The sequence below is a fragment of the Myotis myotis genome, unplaced genomic scaffold (assembly GCF_014108235.1).
Source record: "Myotis myotis isolate mMyoMyo1 unplaced genomic scaffold, mMyoMyo1.p scaffold_m19_p_2, whole genome shotgun sequence".
NCBI lineage: Eukaryota > Metazoa > Chordata > Mammalia > Chiroptera > Vespertilionidae > Myotis > Myotis myotis.
Window position 1 is genome coordinate 30,364,730 of NW_023416324.1, and position 19,326 is coordinate 30,384,055.

At 45.3% G+C, this 19,326-nt stretch overlaps 1 protein-coding gene and 1 pseudogene across 1 annotated transcript; one reads left to right on the forward strand and one right to left on the reverse strand.

Annotated features, from left to right (window-relative positions):
* Positions 1 to 1,439: 1,439 nt before the first annotated feature.
* On the reverse strand, positions 1,440 to 8,904 carry LOC118675124 (annotated as a pseudogene).
* An 813-nt stretch (positions 8,905 to 9,717) lies between these two features.
* Positions 9,718 to 10,380, forward strand: LOC118675125 (general transcription factor IIF subunit 2-like). Its single transcript, XM_036347321.1, has one exon. The coding sequence runs from the start codon at positions 9,718 to 9,720 to the stop codon at positions 10,378 to 10,380; it is 663 nt and encodes a 220-aa protein (XP_036203214.1).
* The last annotated feature ends 8,946 nt before the right edge of the window (positions 10,381 to 19,326 follow it).

Consider the following 19,326-nt stretch of genomic DNA (forward strand, 5'->3'; position numbering starts at 1 on the left):
TCTCCAGCAGAGTGAGGGCGACCAGCTGGTAAAACCATTTCAGAAGGGCTGATTGATTCTCATGGCCCGAGGTGCTGTAAGACTTGTAACAAGTGTAGAGACCTCCATGGAAATCAGACTCCTTTTTCTTATCGCCCATATATAGGTTTTAAGGTGAACAGATGACCGTGTGGAGGTGATTATTTGGCAAAGAAGGGACATCTGGGCTGTAGTCACAGCAAGTGAACCTCTTTAGCTGGTGGAGGGGGAGAAGAAACAAACTTACCAGGATTTTGGCGGGAAAAGAGCATTTTGGGTTAATTTGTCTCAACAGGGGTTTCGCTAACTAAATATTCAAGTGGCAGCGTTTGAGAGCTATGATTCTAGAGTCTAGACCAGGGGTGGGCAAACTTTTTGACTCGAGGGCCACAATGGGTTCTTAAACTGGACCGGAGGGCCGGAGCGAAAGCATGGATGGAGTGTTTGTGTGAACTAATATAAATTCAAAGTAAACATCATTACATAAAAGGGTACGGTCTTTTTTTTTTTTTTTTTTTTTTAGTTTTATTCATTTCAAACGGGCTGGATCCGGCCCGTGGGCCGTAGTTTGCCCACGGCTGGTCTAGACTCTCAAAAGTTGCCTGGAGAAATCTGTCACCCTCTAGAATGGCTATGTACTGTAGCAGCTCCACCCCAGGGAGCGCCGTACTGTCTTTGCTAGATCTAGACAGAAAAAAACTAATGGGGGCGGGGGGCAGAGGGAAAGACATAGCCTTCATGACTTATATCTGGGGAAGACCTGATGGCCACCAGTTGGGTGAGTTTCTACCTTGGACCTGGATAGGCTAGGGGCTTAACTAGCAGAGGGGAGAAAGGAGAGGGGAGAGGGGAAAGGGGAGAGGGGAGAGCTGAGTTGGGAAAGGCCTGTGTTCAGACCAAGGACAGAGAGCCTGGTAAAGCTTGTTAGCCATCAAGGACGAGGGAAACACTCGGGTCTGTGCTGCCCTGCTCCTCATGGTCACTGACCAGGCAACACCATTCCCCTGACTAGGAGGTGGAACTGGGCTATATCCTCGCTTACCCTACAGGCTACACACTTCAAATACCCAGCACTGAGAATAGTGCCAGGCTACTCCCCACAAGCATGTCAAGGAGAAATCAGTCTGACTGAACTTTTAAAAATATAAGTGTTTATTAAAAACCTAACCAAGAACAAACCCTGGGACACTGGAAAATCAGGGTTCCTTCTGTAAGTCAGCAGCAATCACTGGTGTTGGCACATATGAGAAGTTACAGGTGCCTCAGTCCAAACGTCAGGCCTCAAACAGTCTTCTCAAATGCTAGTGGTCAAAACTAGTCTTCAACAATTGCAAATGTGTGGGGGCCCTGATTATTAGTATAGGCAACTGTTACAGCTGGACAGCTGGCTGCCCGATGTCCACTACCACAACCTCAGCCACTCCCACAGCCTCAGCAGTTATACATCCTCAACCCTCCAGTTGTGGGCCAGTCTCTCCGTTGCCTTCCTGCTGGCAAGCCTGGCAAAGCGCCTCTGCCCAGATCCACTGCGTCTGTACATCCATCCCTGTGATGTCCAGGACAGAGGGTGAATCTGTCGGGAGGAGGTGCTGGGCCGCTGTAGTGATGCCTCACTTTCTTATTCCTGTTCTCCATGGCATTATTCTTCCTGATAAAGTTGGCCATGGGGGCCCCTCTCATTCTTATTCTCTCAGCATCGAATCCACATCTTTATCATCCAGACAGTGGGCTGGAGGCTTTTCATTTTCTCTATTGCATCCTCCGCATTTTGTTGCTGCTGCCGGCTCTGGACCAGCCCTTGTCCCCACTGGGCATATCGAGCATGTCTCTGAGGCCTCCTCTGCTTCTCTCCTTTGCTCTAAACTTTCCAGTTTCAAGTTTCTCTTATGACCAGACTAATCTTGAAATATGGTTTCAGCATATTGGAATTCAGCTTCAAATGCCATGGTTTCTTGAATTTCTGCTGCTCTTACTGTTTGTCAGTTAACACCAACCCAGTGCTGGCCCCAGAACACACGTGTGCAAGCTTCTTTGTCAGAGTCTGAGTGCTCCAAGGTGGAGACGGGTCTGGATCGGAGGAGTTGGCCCTCTTGTTTCCTCCCTGGTGGAGAGGGGTCAGAAACCAAGCTCTAGTCCTCCAGGTCTCCCTCATGGAGGTGACATATCTGAATCAGAATCCTGGGGCCCTGAACTTTGTTTCTTCCATGAAGTAGAGACCCAGACGTGGGATCGCTGGACACACACAGAGACAGACAGGGATGGAAAGAGAGAGAGAGAGAGAGAGAGAGAGAGAGAGAGAGAGAGAGAGAGAGAGATGAAGGGAAGGTCCCTGCTAGCTCTGGGCTGCAGGCACCGAGCTGGCGTGACTTTCTCCAAATCCAGTTAGGCAGCCTGGCTGGAAGATGCTGGGATTTCCAGCTCCCTCTCTCCCTGGTAAAACGATAGAAAGGCCTCCCCAGTCCCCTGGGGGGTGGGAGGCAGGGTTCACCACTGAAATATATCAAGTGATGACAAGTCGTTTGGCCCAAAGAAAATAGCCCGGAGAAGCCCAGCTAGTTCTCACAACAGCACCATGTCTTCCAGTGCGAACTATCTGGTGGTTGTGGTTGGTTTGGATGGCTTCCTGGGGAAGTGCAAGTGGCCCTGGCTCAAGAGATGGACTCAGGCCTCTGTGCGTCTGTGGGCGTGTGCACCTGCGCACGTGTGGTGTGAACGTGTGTGTGTGTGTGTGTGTGTGTGTGTGTGTGTGTGTTGCTGTTCGTGGCTCAGAATGAAGGACAGGTTCTGACTCCACCACCCTCACCAACATGGGTGCTGACAGTTTCCATTTGCATAGCAGTGCCTTCCTATCTTCACATTGATGTCCTCATCTGCACATCCAACCCCAGGAGATGGGCACTGAGACAGTTTTTTATTTTTTTTATTTTTTATTTTTTTTAATTAAATCTTTATTGTTCAGATTATTACATTTTTTCCTCTTTTCCCCCCGCCCATAACTCCCCTCCTCCCAGTTCCCGCCCCACCCTCCGCCCTCACTCCCCACCCACTGTCCTCATCCATAGGTGCACGATTTTTGTCCAGTCTCTTCCCGCATCTCCCACACCCCTTTCCCCCCCAAGAATAGTCAGTCCATTCCCTTTCTATGTCCCTGATTCTATTATGATCACCAGATTATTTGTTCACTTGATTCTTAGATTCACTTGTTGATAGATGCATGTTTGTTGTTCATAATTTGTATCTTTACCTTTTTCTTCTTCTTCCTCTTCTTAAAGGATACCTTTCAGCATTTCATATAATACTGGTTTGGTGGTGATGAACTCCTTTAGCTTTTCCTTATCTGTGAAGCTCTTTATCTGACCTTCAGTTCTGAATGATAGCTTTGCTGGATAAAGTAATCTTAGTTGTAGGTTCTTGGTATTCATCACTTTGAATATTTCTTGCCATTCCCTTCTGGCCTGCAAAGTTTCTGTTGAGAAATCAGCTGACAGTCGTATGGGTATTCCCTTGTAGGTAACTGAGTTTCTTTCTCTTGCTGTTTTTAAGATTCTCTCTTTGTCTTTTGCTCTTGGCATTTTAATTATGATGTGTCTTGGTGTGGTCCTCTTTGGATTCCTTTTGTTTGGGGTTCTCTGTGCTTCCTGGACCTGTAAGTCTATTTCTTTCACCATGTGGGGGAAGTTTTCTGTCATTATTTCTTCAAATAGGTTTTCAATATCTTGCTCTCTCTCATCTTCTGGCACCCCTATAATTCTGATGTTGGTAGGCTTGAAGCTGTCCCAGAGGCTCCTTACACTATCTTCGTATTTTCAGATTCTTTTTTCATTTTGCTTTTCTGGTTGGGTGTTTTTTGCTTCTTCGCATTTCAAATCTTTGCCTTGATTCTTGCGCTCCTCTGGTCTGCTGTTGGGAGTCTGTATAGTATTCATTATTTCAGTCCGTGTATGCTTAATTTCTAGTTGGTTTTTATCATAAAATCGAGGGTCTCATTAGATTTCTTGAGGATCTCACTACATTTATCAGCGGCTTCTAGACAGTTCTTAAGAGGCCTTAAAAGTGTGGTTCTGAACTCAATATCCTCCATTGACAGTTTTGTCCTGTTTCTTTGTCTCCGCATTTTTTATGCTTTCTTGGTGCACCCCCTAGTGGTCTTTGTGCGCAGTCTTGTTGTGGTTAAGCCTTGATTGTTGTCGGCAATACTGGGGGTGATTTGACCTCCAGGCTAACTGGCTATGAGAGTCTGCTGTGTCTGCAGTGGGAGAGCTTCTGTGCTGGATCTCTAGGGCGGTGCTAATCTAGCATTTGCCTGAGGCTATCTGGCAAATGGCTCCGCGAAGGGCTTGGGCGGGGCGGGTCCCCGGGGATCTACAGGGTGGGCGGAGCGAGCAGTTATGGCTGCTCTCAGTTCCGTCCCTAGGGGCTCTGCCTCACAGAGTCCCAGCAACCGCTGCAAACCTCGGAGAGAAAGCTGCCTTCGAGTTCCGACCGAAGCCAGACAGCCCCGCTTTTCCCGTTTGAGTTTGGGTCCCTAGAGACTCGCCCGGATCTGGAGCTCAGAGTCTGAAACTCCCTCCCGATTGAAAACAACAACCGCGCTCTCCGCCTCCAGCCCGCTCTCCGCACCTGAGTATTTCACTTCAGCACTGCGCCTCCTCTGAGTCTGGGTATGATATTCTCTTTCCTCCTAGTTGTAGAATTTCCACTCAGCCAGCCTTCCTGTGGTTCTGGATGATGTCCATTCCATTGTTTAGTTGTTTTTTGAAGTGGTTGTTCGAGGCAGCAATCTCTGGCGTTAACCTATGCCGCCATCTTGGTTTCTCCCCCGAGACAGTTTTATAGAGGAAGAAACAGCCGCTCACAGAGGTCCCTTCAGGCACAAGCTGGGATGCGGTGGCCAGGACTGGTGCCCAGCCTCTAGGATCGGAGCCTCTGCTCTTTCCTCCACATGCAGCAGGCACATCCTGCCAGGCACTCGGCTCAGAAATAAGAGGGTACCTGTGCACGCAGAGAAGAGGGTTCAAGAGCTAGAATTTAGCTTTGTCGGGAATACACAGACTGAAGCATGGAAAGGACATGGGATGGACAATACAGAGAAAGAACATTAGAGAAACGTGAGGCACTGTGTAAAAGTGTAACACGTGTGAGATTCCAGTCTTGGGAGGAAAGGAGAGGATAAAACAGAAGTGATACCTGAAGAAATATAGCTGAGTGTTTCCAAAAGGCATCAAGCCTCAGACTCAAGGAGCTCTGAGAACCCCTGAGCGCTCCCTGCCAAACTGGTGAAAAATGAAGTTAAAGAGAAAATGTTAAAAGTAGCCAGCAGAAAAGACACCCTTGTGTTAAATGGAGCAAGAAGACCTTTTAGAAGGGAACACGAAGGGGTATCAGGATTTCTCACCAGCTCACCCGCACTCAAAATAAACATTAAAAGTTCATCAGGTAGAGGGAAAACTATCCCCATTGAAGGGAGTAAATAGAGTAAGAATAAAGAGTGCCAAAGTAAAAGGTGGATAAAACTAAATTAATATGGACTGTTTGAAATAATATCTTGTGGGATTTAAAACATATAAACAATAGACATAATTAATAAAACAAAAGTTGTCAGTGAGAACTTACACTCCTGGACTCCAAAGTCTCATCTGAGACCTGGGTGAAAATAAACAAACAGAGCACCTCCCCAAATACTGTCGTGTCTACTGCCACCTAGTGGCAGCGTACAATAATTGCAGGGAAACCTAGGAGAAAAGATTTACAAGGTGTAGTAACCAAAAACCTAGTTCACATGGCAAGCTGGCATTGAGCTGTTCAATAAATACTTGTTGAATGAATAGGTCACTGCTATGTACTCTTCCTATATTTCTTTTTAAGGAAAACACTGAAATAAAAACTTGCATTTGTTTATTATAAAGAATTCAATAAAACATGCTGAAATCCCAAAGATGGAAGTCAGAAAAGCACCCAGTTCCCACCAGCCAGAGCAACCCAATAACATTCGGTGAACGCAATTTTGGACAATTTAATATGCAAATACAAGAAGAGGAGCATGGATAGTGAACAGGTGGGTAGAGGTACTTTCATAAAACCATAACAATCCTATTTTGGATACAATTTCAAATTTAATTTTACTTGAATTTCACAAAAGAACGAGACATTGATATAATTGCTGAATTTATATACATCTGTGGTTCTCAACCTCCCTAATACCGCAACCCTTTAATACAGTTCCTCATGTTGTGGTGACCCCCAACCATAAAATTATTTTCGTTGTTACTTCATAACTGTAATTTTGCTACTGTTATGAATCATAATGTAAATATATGATATGCAGGATGTATTTTCATTGTTACAAATTGAACATAATTAAAGCATAGTGATTAATCACAAAAACAATATGTAATTATATGTGTGTTTTCCAATGGTCTTAGGCGACCCCTGTGAAAGGGTCATTCGACCCCCAAAGGTGCCGTGATCCACAGGTTGAGAACTGCTGATATACATATTTCCTCTAGGTAAGAGATACATCCCCTAAAATATCCCTTCAAGATTAAGAAGAAGAAGAAGAAGAAGAAGAAGAAGAAGAAGAAGAAGAAGAAGAAACTGTCAGAACTTTAAAGGTTGAAGTCATTATGATTTTTACCAAGGACATATTTTCATTTTTGTTGGTATAAACTGACTTCTTGCTGTGAAAGATGAGTCTAGTTTCCTTGTGTACTTGTTTATCTTTAATTCTATACTTAACATTTCTATGAAAACTTATGTGTAGGAATAATTTACGGCCTACAATTGTAATGCGTTCCTCCAGAGATGATTTGTATTTGCTTTTGCCACGCATCCGGAGGCCTCAGTTTGAGACCACCTAAACACAAGATCAAGACTTGAGCCCGTTTGGCTCAGTGGATATAGCGTGGGCCTACAGACTGAAGGGTCCTGGGTTCAATCCCAGTCAGAGGCATATTCCTGGCTTGCGGGTTCCATCTCCTTTCACAGGGGTCGCTTAAGACCATCGGAAAACACATATATAATTACATATTGTTTTTGTAATTAATCACTATGCTTTAATTATGTTCAATTTGTAACAATGAAAATACATCCTGCATATCAGATATTTACATTACGATTCATAAAGTAGCAAAATTACAGTTATGAAGTAACAACGAAAATAATTTTATGGTTGGGGGTCACCACAACATGAGGAACTGTATTAAAGGGTGGCAGCATTAGGAAGGTTGAGAACCACTGTCCTAAGATGAAGGGAGCAATCAGAGAGGTGGAAGAAGGATCTTGCCCTTCACCAGAGGACGGTGAGAGCCATTTCAGTGCATGGTGGAAATGACTGGCCCGGGCCTAGGAGTGACATGTCCAAGAGCTCCTCAGAGGGCCTGTATCTTGTTGCTTTTTAAAGGGGCGCTGAGGCAAGCTGCTTTACACTCAAAGCCAGCCAACACTGGTGCATTAAAGAAAATTAGGCCCTAGCGGCTTTGGCTCAGTGGACAGAGCATTGGCTTGAGGACTGAAGGATCCCGGGTTCGATTCTGGTCAAGGGCCCAAGCCCAGGTTGCGGGCTTCATCCCCAGTGGGGGATGTGCAGGAAGCAGCCAGCTGATCAATGATTCTCTCTCGTCATTGATGTTTCTAGCTCTCTCTCCTTCTCCCTTCCTCTCAAGAATCAATAATAATATATTTTAAAACAAAGAAGAAGGAAGGAAATTAGCTCAGTGGATGAAATACTCCATTAAGCTACTTACCCTCCTGGGTATGTTTTAGGTAGGAGATCTGGGAGACACTCATAATCGAATCAAGTTGCTATAATCCAATCCAATTCAATCCAATCCAGGGCCGCCCTAGAAGTGGCAATAACTAGAGCTGTGCGGAGCAGCGTGGGAGGCTAGGAGCCCTGGTTCAGCAAAACCACCCTCTGTGAGTGCCTGGCCCAGCTGTCAGCCTGCGCTGGGCAGTGTCAGCCTGGAGGAGGGGCCCTCCCTCCCCTCTTCTTTTTGTAAAATTGTGCTCACTCTGCACAGATTTGCTCCTTGTTTTAGGCATGAGAAGGTGCCCAGAGAGGTGATTAGAAAAAAACAAATACGGTTTCTCAGTGCCTTCTGGCTTGAATGGATTTCGATGAAAATGAATTGGAAGGTTCACCACTTAGGTCCCAGAGTAGCCGAAGTTAGGGATGGGGGGTGAGGGTGGGGGTGAGGGAAGGGGTGCGGCTGCTCCACCATGAGCTGTAGGTGCTGTGAGCAGGCTGGCTCTACCTGCAACCCGAAACCCGAAATATAGTCCTGGCACCCGCTAACTTCGGGCCTCACACCTCTGCTCACAGTCGATCGGAGGACAAAGCACCTGGGTCTCAGCGACTCTCTTGTGTTTGGGCGGAGGCAGCAGGAAGGGCCGGGCCTCAAGGTGCACCTCTTCTTTCTTTTCTTTTCTTTTTTTAAAAAATATATTTTATTGATTTTTTTTACAGAGAGGAAGGGAGAGGGATAGAGAGTTAGAAACAGTGATGAGAGAGAAACATCGATCAGCTACCTCCTGCACACTCCCTACTGGGGATGTGCCTGCAACCAAGGTACATGCCCTTGACCAGAATTGAACCTGGGACCCTTGAGTCCGCAGGCCGACGCTCTATCCACTGAGCCAAATCAGTTAGGGCTGCACCTCTTATTTCTTGCTGAGGGGTTTCCACCTGCGGTTGTGGCAGAGAGCGGGGTTCCTGAGTACCAGGTGGGGGGAGGGGGAGAGCAGGAGGTTCCTCAGCTCCTCCCCCAAGGCAACGCCCCTCCCCACTCCCCCCCCCACACACACTCATTTAAGCCAATGAAGACCTTTGGTTCCTTCAAAAAATAAGTAAAATTATTAAACATCTACAGCCACAGACTCTACCTTCATGGCGCTTACAGTCTAGTGGAGGAGACATAGGATAATAAATAAAGGAATGAAATAGTGTTGTGGACCAACATTCCCGAGAATAAGACCACCGACTCCAATTAGGTCTCAAACAGCAAGCGAGGATTTATTGAGCTGACCAGCAACTACAGTGACAGCACCCTGCCGAAGCAGAGGCTGAACTGCAGTGCTGACTACAGGAGTTACATTTTATTATTAAATTCTGTGGAGGCCCAGAGAAAAATGTGTCTTTCAAATTCTGGGCCCCCCAATATGGAGGAAACTCTCTTTATTTATACTTTTTCCAGTCCTTTGTCTCCCAAATTTGGAATGAGACTTCCGGGCCTTCTGAGAAAGAAGGCCAACGTGCTGGGAAGGGGCCATGAGACCGTATCTCCAGGCCTGGCCTGAGGTCAGTATCTTCCTATCTGTGTGTTTTAGGAACAGACAGCACAGCATGACCCGTCTGGCCAAAGCGCCAGATATGCAGCCCAGCACAATAGGAAGCATCAAGTCTATATCGTGTTGACTGGCGCTCCCGAGAAAAGGGGGGGGGGGGGGGGAGCGGGCGGTCAGGGACGGCCTCTCTCTAGGTGTCAGCGACGGCCTGCAGGAATGTCTGCGGCCTAGAGCCCCTGTGATGTCCGCGGCTACGGGAAGGGAGGTCCCAGCAGCTGGTGTCCTGCCTCCGCCTTCATCCGTGTCACCCACGCTCTGCACCCTCAGCTCCGGCCCACATGGCCTCTGGAGGCTGCAGACGGAGACCCACACCCCGAGCAGGAGCCTGGGCTTGAGCGGAATCCAACAGGAGCAGCCATGTGGCTGGTGAAGGTGCCCAGGTACCTGTCGCAGCCGTGGTCTGGCGCTTCCGGGAGCGGGCAGGTGGGGAAGCTGCAGATGGCCCGGAACCCAGGGAAGTCCGAGTTGTTCTTTACTTTGCACGAGGGACTCACGCGCGCTCCCGGGGAGCATCCGGTGCTCCTGCGGGCCGAGAGGGCAGGCCCTCGCGGTGCTGGACTGGGATGCACACCTGCCGCGGGGGAACGCTCCTGGAGGCGGAAGAGAACGCGCAGAGAGCGGTCTCGGCCTCGCAGCCTGGCCCGCACCGTGCAGGTCCCGCCACGTGCCCGGCACCACCAGTTACAAACCTGTCGCCAACCCTCCGCGCACATGGAATATGAAAAGAAAAAGAAAGAAAGTGGAAAGCAAGTTCGGGCGGACAAAGACCAGGGGTTAGCCTTGCTCTTCGCTGCCTTTGAGGAACACCAGTGTTACTGCATGAAGGACTTGGTTGGCGTCGCTCTGCAACTGTACCCGAAGGGGTTCTTGCATGAAGTAGCTGTTCGGGTTGCGCAAGGGCCCCACGGGAGCGCATGGAACTGGGGGACAACTAGCCTTCTTCTCATGCCCGCCATGTCTTGCAAGTCTATGTTTGAGTTCGCTTTTCTTTCCATGATGCAGGAGGCAATATGCGGGTGACAACCTTCCAGTAACAAAACTGAGGCAGTGAGGCGATGAGTTGGAAGGGGTGGGGGACGAAATAACTTTTTGTTTTTAAGTATTCACTTTAGGTTGTAAAACGGGGCAATAAAGAAAAAGGGCAAAATGAGAAAACATGGTCTTTCTTTTCGTTCTTTCAAGTTCTCAGCTTATTAATCCTCTCGTGAAATATCTGCACAGTCACCACGGATCAAGTCACTGGAGAATCTCTACTCCTGTTGTCCAATCCCCAGCTCCTTTTGTCAGCACCAGCGTTGGCCTTTGAGGTCCCCCTGCCTTTCTGTGTTCTGTGTTCCTTTCTCTGTTTTGTTTTTTTGGAATCTTCTCATATAGGGTCACGTCTTCCAAGTCCATGTTTGGGTTCTTTCTTCTTTGCATTAACGCAAGGAATCATAAATCATGCCAAAGCCGCTTGTCTTGCTGCCACCAAAATGGGTCCTGAGTCCAACACAAAGATGGCACCTGGTGTAATCGTGTGCACTGAGGCTAGTTTCCCCAAATGCTGTCTTAGGTAGTGCTGCCTTCCCCGGGCGAAGGACGTCAATGACCGTTTGTTCCCCCTGAAGTTGTCAATCATGAACTTCCTGGTCTGCATAGTTACCATGTCCCTCATGATGGCCGCCGATCTTCAAGCGGCCAGGGAGGAAAAGATGAGAAAATATTTTCTGGAGACTGTTTGCCTTTGCTATGTCCTCCCAGAGTTCCACTAATCTAAGTGAAAAGAGAAGAGTAGCACAGCCAGGGACAAACAGAAATGTCACCAGGAACTCTGGACTGGTGTGGGCTGAGGTGCGGCTTTGTGGGCCATGCACAGACAGGTGGGGTAGTTGTGTGTGTGTGTGTGGGGGGGGGGGGCGGGGGGGAGAGGGGGAGGACTCAAAGTTCTACATTCTAAAATTACTGAAGAACAACATTGTTTCTCAAATGCTTAAAACGTGTCACCTTTTCGTATGCAGACACACTCATGAAAAAAAAATATTAAGAGAGTGAGGTCATCAAAACTTGCCAGCTGGCAGGCTGGGGAGGACGGTGCCTGGTCGATCAATGGGAACAGGCTAGATTAAGGACACTTCCCTTTTCTTCAAGTGAGTTATGTGAATTTACCTTACATTGGGATCCCCAATTGTTGCCTAAAATCTCTTTTAAAGAGATTCTACTCTGGCAACAAGCACTGAAATAAAAATTTACACTCATAATAGCAACAACAATAATAATAATTGCTAACCTTTATGTGCTTGCTGTACACTAGATGCTGTGTACACTAGACTGGTAGGGGATGACATCATTTATTGGATAACTAGAGGCCCAGTGCATGAAAATTCATGCACTAGAGGGGGGTCCCTCAGCCTGGCCTGCCCCCTCTCACAGTTTGGGAGCCCTCAGGGGTGGGAGGAAAGCCTCGGCCAACCCTGGTTACTGCACCTCAGGCCAGCCCTGGGTGGCTGGGGTCTGAGGGGACTGGGGGACTCCGGAGGCAGGTGTGTGGAGCAGCCGGGCCTACCTGGGGGCAGGCCTGGACTTGCCATGCACCTGCTGCCCCGCCGGGGCTAAGGGGACTGGGAACTGCCATCTTGTGGCTGTAGGTGCCACCATCTTTGAGGGTGAGGCAGTCAATTAGCATATTCCCTCCTTATTGGCTGTAGGTGCTACCATCTTTGCGATGGTGTGAAGGTCAATTAGCATATTCCCTCTTTGTTAGATAGGATCTTTTTCTCTCAGTAACCCACAAGGGAGATATGGATTCTCTCTTCTGCTCCCCCGACCCCATCCTTCAAAGGCTGCAAGGGATGAGGGATTGAAGAAAGGTTTGGGGTTTTACTCTTGTTTTAAAAGATGTCAACCTGCTGTCAACTGGGGAAACCAATGATACTGGAAATAAGGGAAGTCAGAGAAGTCCTTGAAGCTAAGCAGGCTGGGGTCTTTAACCAGGTTGGTGTGGAGGAGTTGGCAAAGATATTTTTCATGAGCAGAGGACAGGAAAAGAAGTATTAGTACAGATGCAGGCAGGCTGATAGATTTGGTAGCAGGAAGAAGAGGGCTTACCTTTCTGGTTGCCTTATTCTTTGAATAAAATATGGGGCAGCCCTAGTTGTACTCTCTCTTCTCATTGTATACTGCTGGTTTAGGGCTCCATCAATCCATGACAGAAATACTAAATTTCTTAATAGCATTTACTGCTACCACTCATGTTCTAAATAATCTTAATGTCTCTGCCAAATTTTCTACCTGAAACATCCAATTTTATTTGTCCCATACCTGGTATAAAACCTTAGGTGGTTCTTTTTTTAAAAAATATTTTTTTATTGATTTCAGAGAGTAAGGGAGAGGGTTAGAGAGATGGAAACATCAATGATTAGAGAGAATCATGGATTGGCTTCCTCCTGCACGGCCCTATTGGGGACTGAACTCACAACCCAACCTCTACCCTTGACCGAAATCCAACCTGAGACCCTTCAGTGCATAGGCCAATGCTCCATCCACTGAGCCAAACCAGCTAGTGCCCTTAATTGATTCTTTATTCACGACCTTATTTCCCAGACCTCTACCTATTTTTCTAGGCCATCCATACTCTATCCTGCCATTAATGAGCACCTTCTCTGACATCTGAGTTCCAATTATTTGTAGGGGATGAATATGGGGAATCATGCTCTAAGTGATCTCATTGATATTCTCCCAAATGATAATTCTTATTGGAATTTCAGAATGCTCCAAGTGACATATAGAGTGCTGGCCAAGCTTGGCTCACTCACAGAGAGGACTGGCATTTCCAATTCACGCACAGAGGCACATGGAGGAGTAGTGAGCAGGCCAGCTTTTACACATCAGGTTGCCTGGCACAGGACCAGCACCCAACGAATGCTTTTTAAATGAATGAATGGCTAAATGCAGGAACATTTACTAAATATATCCCTCCAATTAGACTGTCAAAGACAATTCATGTTTGAATTCAAGTCCTTTTTAATGGATAAGTGAAGCTCTGGAAATTTTAAGTGCAAGTGAGTGAAGTGGCTCCAAGGACTTTATGGCTGGAAGGTTAACAATATTTGAAATGAAATGAATATCAGGATTATACAAATTTATTTTGAGGGTTGCAATTCATTTAACTAGCACACTATAACTAAATTAAGCAAAGCTTGGCTTTGTATCCCAAATATAGAGAGATGCTAAAAATTATATTCAGGCCTTAGCCAGTTTGGCTCTGTGGTTAGAGCATCAGCCCAGCGACTTAACAGTCTCAGGTTCGATTCCGGTCAAGGGCACAAAACTCAGTTACAGGCTTGATCCCTGGCTCCAGTCAGGGTGTGTGTAGAAGGCAACAAATTGATGTGTCTCTCTCACATGATATTTCTCTCTCAATGTGTCTCTCCGTCCCTTCCTCTCTCTCTAAAAATCAATGGGATAAATATCCTTGGGTGAGGATTAACAAAAGAATTTATATTCAGAACTGATGGAGAAGGAGATTGAATGGCTGGAAGAGATGGACAGCTAGCTGGTACCACCAACACTAGCTTCTATACTAGTATACTATTTTCCTCTACTTATACCATTAAAAAAATAACTTATTCTATGCTTATTTATTATTTTCTCCCCTTAGACTCTTTGAAATAAGCCATGGTTGTCCTTGATGTTTGGGAGAAAGAATTACAGTCAGAATTCCTGATGATCCTGATGAACAGGTACAGATCCAAAGACGGAGAAACAGCGATCAGACTATTAATCCCCAGAGGGAAAGTAGGGGAGGGAGGAGGCAAGGGGAAGAGATCAACCAAAGGACTTGTATGCATGCATATAAGCCAAACCAATGGACATGGACAACAGGGGGATGAGAGCATGAGTGGGTGGGGGGGGGAGATGAGGGTTTAATGGGGGGGGATGAGGACACATTTGTAATACCTTAACTAATAAAGAATTTTAAAAAAAAAGGAATTCCTGATGAGGAAGGGACCAAACATAAGAAGCTGATCAAGGATTACAGGAGCTACCCCTTTGGGGTGATTTAGAAGCAGGACAGCCCCAGCCTGCAGGATGTTACTCATTTCCAATGTTGATGGGCAGTATGCAGGCAAAGGGCAGATGAGAAAGAGAACAAAAGTAAAGGTGACCATCGTAGTCACTTGAGGGTGACATTTCCAAGATTCAGGAAATAGAGACAGTGGGATTTGAGAAAAGTAACTCCCTCAGTGAGACCCGTCAGCCATTCCAGAGCTCAGGCATTAATTTGACAAGGTTTAGCCTAAATGGAGATTTCAAAAATAACTGTTTTCTATTTAAGAGTTAGGAGCAAGGCTTGATAAATTGTTTGAGCTGTTTGTGGATGAATCTGAAAGGATGTTTTAGTGTTCCAGATGGGCCAGGTTAGCTGGAGGGATCAGAGGAGGGTAAGGGAAATGGAGGTCCTCATGCTCCATAATCTACCCAGGTGGACTGACCAATTAGTTGCTTAGTGGTAGATCATTAAAATAAAGGCATAGTCCTAGCTGGTTTGGCTGAGTGGATAGAATGCTAGCCTGCAGACTGAAGGATCCCAGGTTCCATTCTGGTTAAGGCACATGCCCAGGTTTGGGGCTTGATCCCCAGTAGGGGGCATGCAGGAATCAACCAATCAATGATTTGCTCTCATCATTGATGTTTCTATTTCTCTCTCACTTTCCCGTCCTCTCTGAAAGCAATAAAAATATATTAAAAACAATAAATAAATAAATAAATAAATAAATAAATAAATAAATAAATAAAAGCATATTCATTGGGGTGCAGTGGCCCTTCTAAAACAGTGACCTCCACTCCGAAGTTTCCCACTGCTCAATCTTTTTCATCTTTTTGCCCTTCCTCAGCTTGTTTTCAGAAGCAGACCTGCTCCTTATTGAACTCCATTGAATGTCTTTGAAAAAGTAGCAGAGCCCCACCTTAAGGGTTCCATGGAGAAGCTGGGAATGGGTGCTTGGGTCCTACTGGTTCACTTATACCTATGGTACCAGGACCAAAAATGGGGCTTATTAACCACAGGACCAACAGCTTATTACTTATTGTTCTAGTACCAGACACATTTTCAGTGAGGAATTGCTGACAAGTGCACGATTATTTTTATATTTTTATATTGTGGAACATATTCATCACCCCTAAGGCAGGGTGATCAGAGGCTACTTTAATGACGCTACTTGTCATTGCCTGACCATTCTTATGGTATGAGCCCTCTTCTTGTCTAGTCCCTTTACTTCCCTTAATTGCTACCCCAGGAAACTCTGTAAGCATCAGTACTTTATAGGACATCCCAGGTCCCATCTTAACTGCCATGACCAAGATTCCAAATTAGCCAACCACTAGGAAGCCCAGGTTCTATTTTTAAAAGGTGTATAAAGCAGCAGTTCCCAAACCTGGAACTCAGATGCTTAGTCAGGCCTTCTCACGGAAATGCTGACTCACAGCCTCCTGAGGTGGAACCCAAGATAGCGATATTTTTAACAAGCTGTAGAGTTGATTCTGACACCCCGCCACATTTGGGAACTACTGATACAGATTCAGATTAGGGTATAAATTGCGTGTTTTGCCATTCCATACCGCCGTTTGCAGTATATACGCTAGATATAGTGATTATTTCGGGGACAGATGCACGCCAATATTTCTAATTTAATCATTGTTGCACTAGGACAATTGAACCATTAGCCTACTGTAGCACAGGAATTTCTCAGCCTGTTTTTAATTGTTCACACATAACAGACGCATACTAGATGACCTTATCAAGTTGTATATTCCCATGCCAAACCATTTTTAACGCTTGTTGGAGGCTTTAGGATAAGATCATTTAAAAGCCCCGTTGTGGCTGCTTGTCCCCATTAGTTTTCATTTGTGGTCATCAACCATATTGTCATGGGTGATGTCGGATAGTCATTTGTTAATATTTCCTTGGGCCAGTAGAGTGCATTTTCTTTTTCTTTTTTTCTTTTTTTAGATGTGCATTTTCAAGTCTCCTCAATTTTACTTCCTACTTCAATCAATGTATTGGTAAAAATATTTGTATTCAGTGGACACAGCACTATAGCAAAAGTGCCACCTAAGATTTTTTTTCTTAACCTTATGCAAAAATCCCATAGAGCAGTAATTCTCCAACTGTAATACACATAATAGTTACCTAAAAGGGGAAGGAGGAGCTTTTACAAATGCAAATCCTTCGTCCCCACACTGACAGACTAAGCTTAAAACTTGGCATGAGGCCCAGATATCTGCAATTTTACAAATCCCCCCAAATAAGTATGTACACTGACATTTTTGTGCACTAAATACTAAGGTATTATTTACATTCTAGTACTCACTTTGAGTAATTCTGATATGGTGGTCTGCAAACCACACTCTGAGAAACAAGAATATCTGTATAAGAGATGTTAAAGTAGAAACTGTCACATCTCAAGACAAGATTTTACACAAGGCATAGAACACCATCACCCAGGAAAAGTAGCGTTGTGGACCTATGTCCATGATCACTTACAGTCTTGGCAGAATCTTGTGCCCTTGAATGAATCATGGTATGAACCCAACTCTTTTTTAAAAAATATCTTTTTATTAATTTTTGAGAGGAGGAGGGAGATGGATAGAGAGATAGAAACATTGATAAAAGAGAAACATCGATCAGCTGCCTCCTGCATGCCTCCTACTGGGGATCAAGCCTGCAACCAAGGTACATGTCCTTGACAGGAATTGAACCTGGACCCTTCAGTTGGTGGGCCAATGCTCTATCTACTGAGCCAAACCAGTGAGGGCTGAACCCAATTCTTGATGAGTTTTTTTTTTTTTTCTCATCCAGGGACCATGATGGTTCACAGTGATCACTCTTTTAAACTCCTGTAACATTTCTCTCCTGTGTAGACATATCGATGAACTCAAGGTTAGTGCTCTTTCCAAAGCCCTTACTACATATATATATATGGTTCTTCTCCTGCGGGAATTCTGCTCTGAATGAAGGAGCCCTGAACACACAACGTCATGTTGGTAGACTTTCTCTCCAGTCTCACAAGCTGAAGAACAGAGCAGCCATGAATCAAGTCCTTGCCACACCCTCTTCACACGGTACAGTTTCCTGTGCGGACTTTCTGGTGAGCATGAACGTTTGTGTTTTAAGAGTTCCACATTTAAACCGTTTCTCTTGTGTGGACTCTCTGATGTGCTTGGAGATCCATGTTCTGACAGAAGCCCTTCCCATACTTAGCATATTTGTAGTTTCTCTCCAGTGTGGACTCTCTGATGGATGCGGAGATTGGAGCTCTCGTTGAAGTCCTTGCCACACTCCTCGCACTTAAAAGGTTTCTCTCTTGTATGAACGCTCTGATGAACACGAAGATTTGTATTATAACTGAAGCCTTTGCCACGCATGTCACATACTAAAGGTTTCTCTCCAGGGTGGACTCGTTGATGATAGTGAGGATCTTTGCTCCGACTAAAGCTCTTGCCACACTCAGCACAGTCATGACATTTCTTTCCTGGGCAGAAAACAGGATGCTTTGGGATTGAGAAAAGGTTTACAACGATGAAAAATATGATTGTCAAATTTTAAAATCTTAATGGCGGGTGCAAGCAATAGAATATCAGACTATAAAATGTGGAAAACTCTGTTAAATGATTAAAAGACATATGGGGGGCCCAGGATAGGAAAATTAGAAAATGCCTGGATAGAGGATGCTAATGCAGCCTTTTGTGCCTTTAGTAACATGATCTTAGTGCAATGCATAGTTTAATTTTGTTAGTTTACATCGTCATCCCTCCACTAAACCGTAGTAAATATAGTTTATGGGTTTTAGTCTTAAGGGTAATAGAGTGAATAACTTCCAAATAGAAAAGTAAATAATCTTCCTTGATATTTAATAATATTATGGTTAATTCTAATTTAAAAGTACTTTGAATTCTAATTTTAAAATAAAAGCCGATTATGGTCTAGAACAGTGGTCGGCAAACTGCGACTTGGCAAACTGCGGCTCGTGAGCCACATGCGGCTCTTTGGCCGCTTGAGTGTGGCTCTTCCATAAAATACTGACTTCTGTGTATGGGCCACGAAGTTTCAATCGCACTGTACATGTGCTCCCGCACGTGGTTTTTGTGGTATTTTGTGGAAGAGCCACACTCAAGGGGCCAAAGAGCCGCATGTGGCTCGTGAGCCGCAGTTTGCCGACCACGGGTCAAGAATATTATGTACTACTACTGACATGTCATTTATTTTAATAAAGAGCTATTAGGAGAGGAATGTATCACCAGAGTGCCCAAATTCCAAATTAGATACCAAAAGAATATTGATCATGGTCTGGAACCTGGGCATTGGGGGATATGCACAGGAAAAAACAAGCGTCATACCTACTTGAAGGGAAAGAAGGATCACTTAATGCCTAATGCCCATGGGGCCCAATGATTTAAGTGTAACGCACAGTTTAAAATTGTCACAATATAGCTCGTCATTCCTCCACTAATTTCAGATTCAAATATGAATTTTAAAGTTTCCTGAGTGTTTAATTTTCAAAGAATGAGTGTATTTTGTAGTCAGTCATAAAGCATTGGGAATGTACTTTGCTGTCCAAAGTAGACTTGGATTCTGTAAACTATGGAGAATAAAAAGATAATCTGAAGGTGTTTGAATCAAAGGCTACTTTCTCCCATGTATTTTAACTAGAAGTCTATTTGTAACTCTTCCTCTCCAGTCTTCCCCTGGGTTTCATTTTAACTAGCCACCGCCTAGGACAAAGATGCCCACTTGCTGTGTTGTCCCAGATCTTGCCACATTCGAATCTCCTTGATTGCCTTAGATATCTTGTCTAGTCAAGGCCTAGGAACATGCCAGAGGGAACAAAGTAACCCTGATGGATAGAACATTTGACTCTGGGTCTCCAAATAAGCCAAAAGCAGGTACAGAAATTTTTGGTTGTTGATTCCTGTGTTCAGAGTGGCCTT

Bases quoted from the DNA above. Each gene is read 5' to 3' on its own strand.
- LOC118675125 (XM_036347321.1), top strand. From the start codon at position 9,718: ATGTGGCTGGTGAAGGTGCCCAGGTACCTGTCGCAGCCGTGGTCTGGC.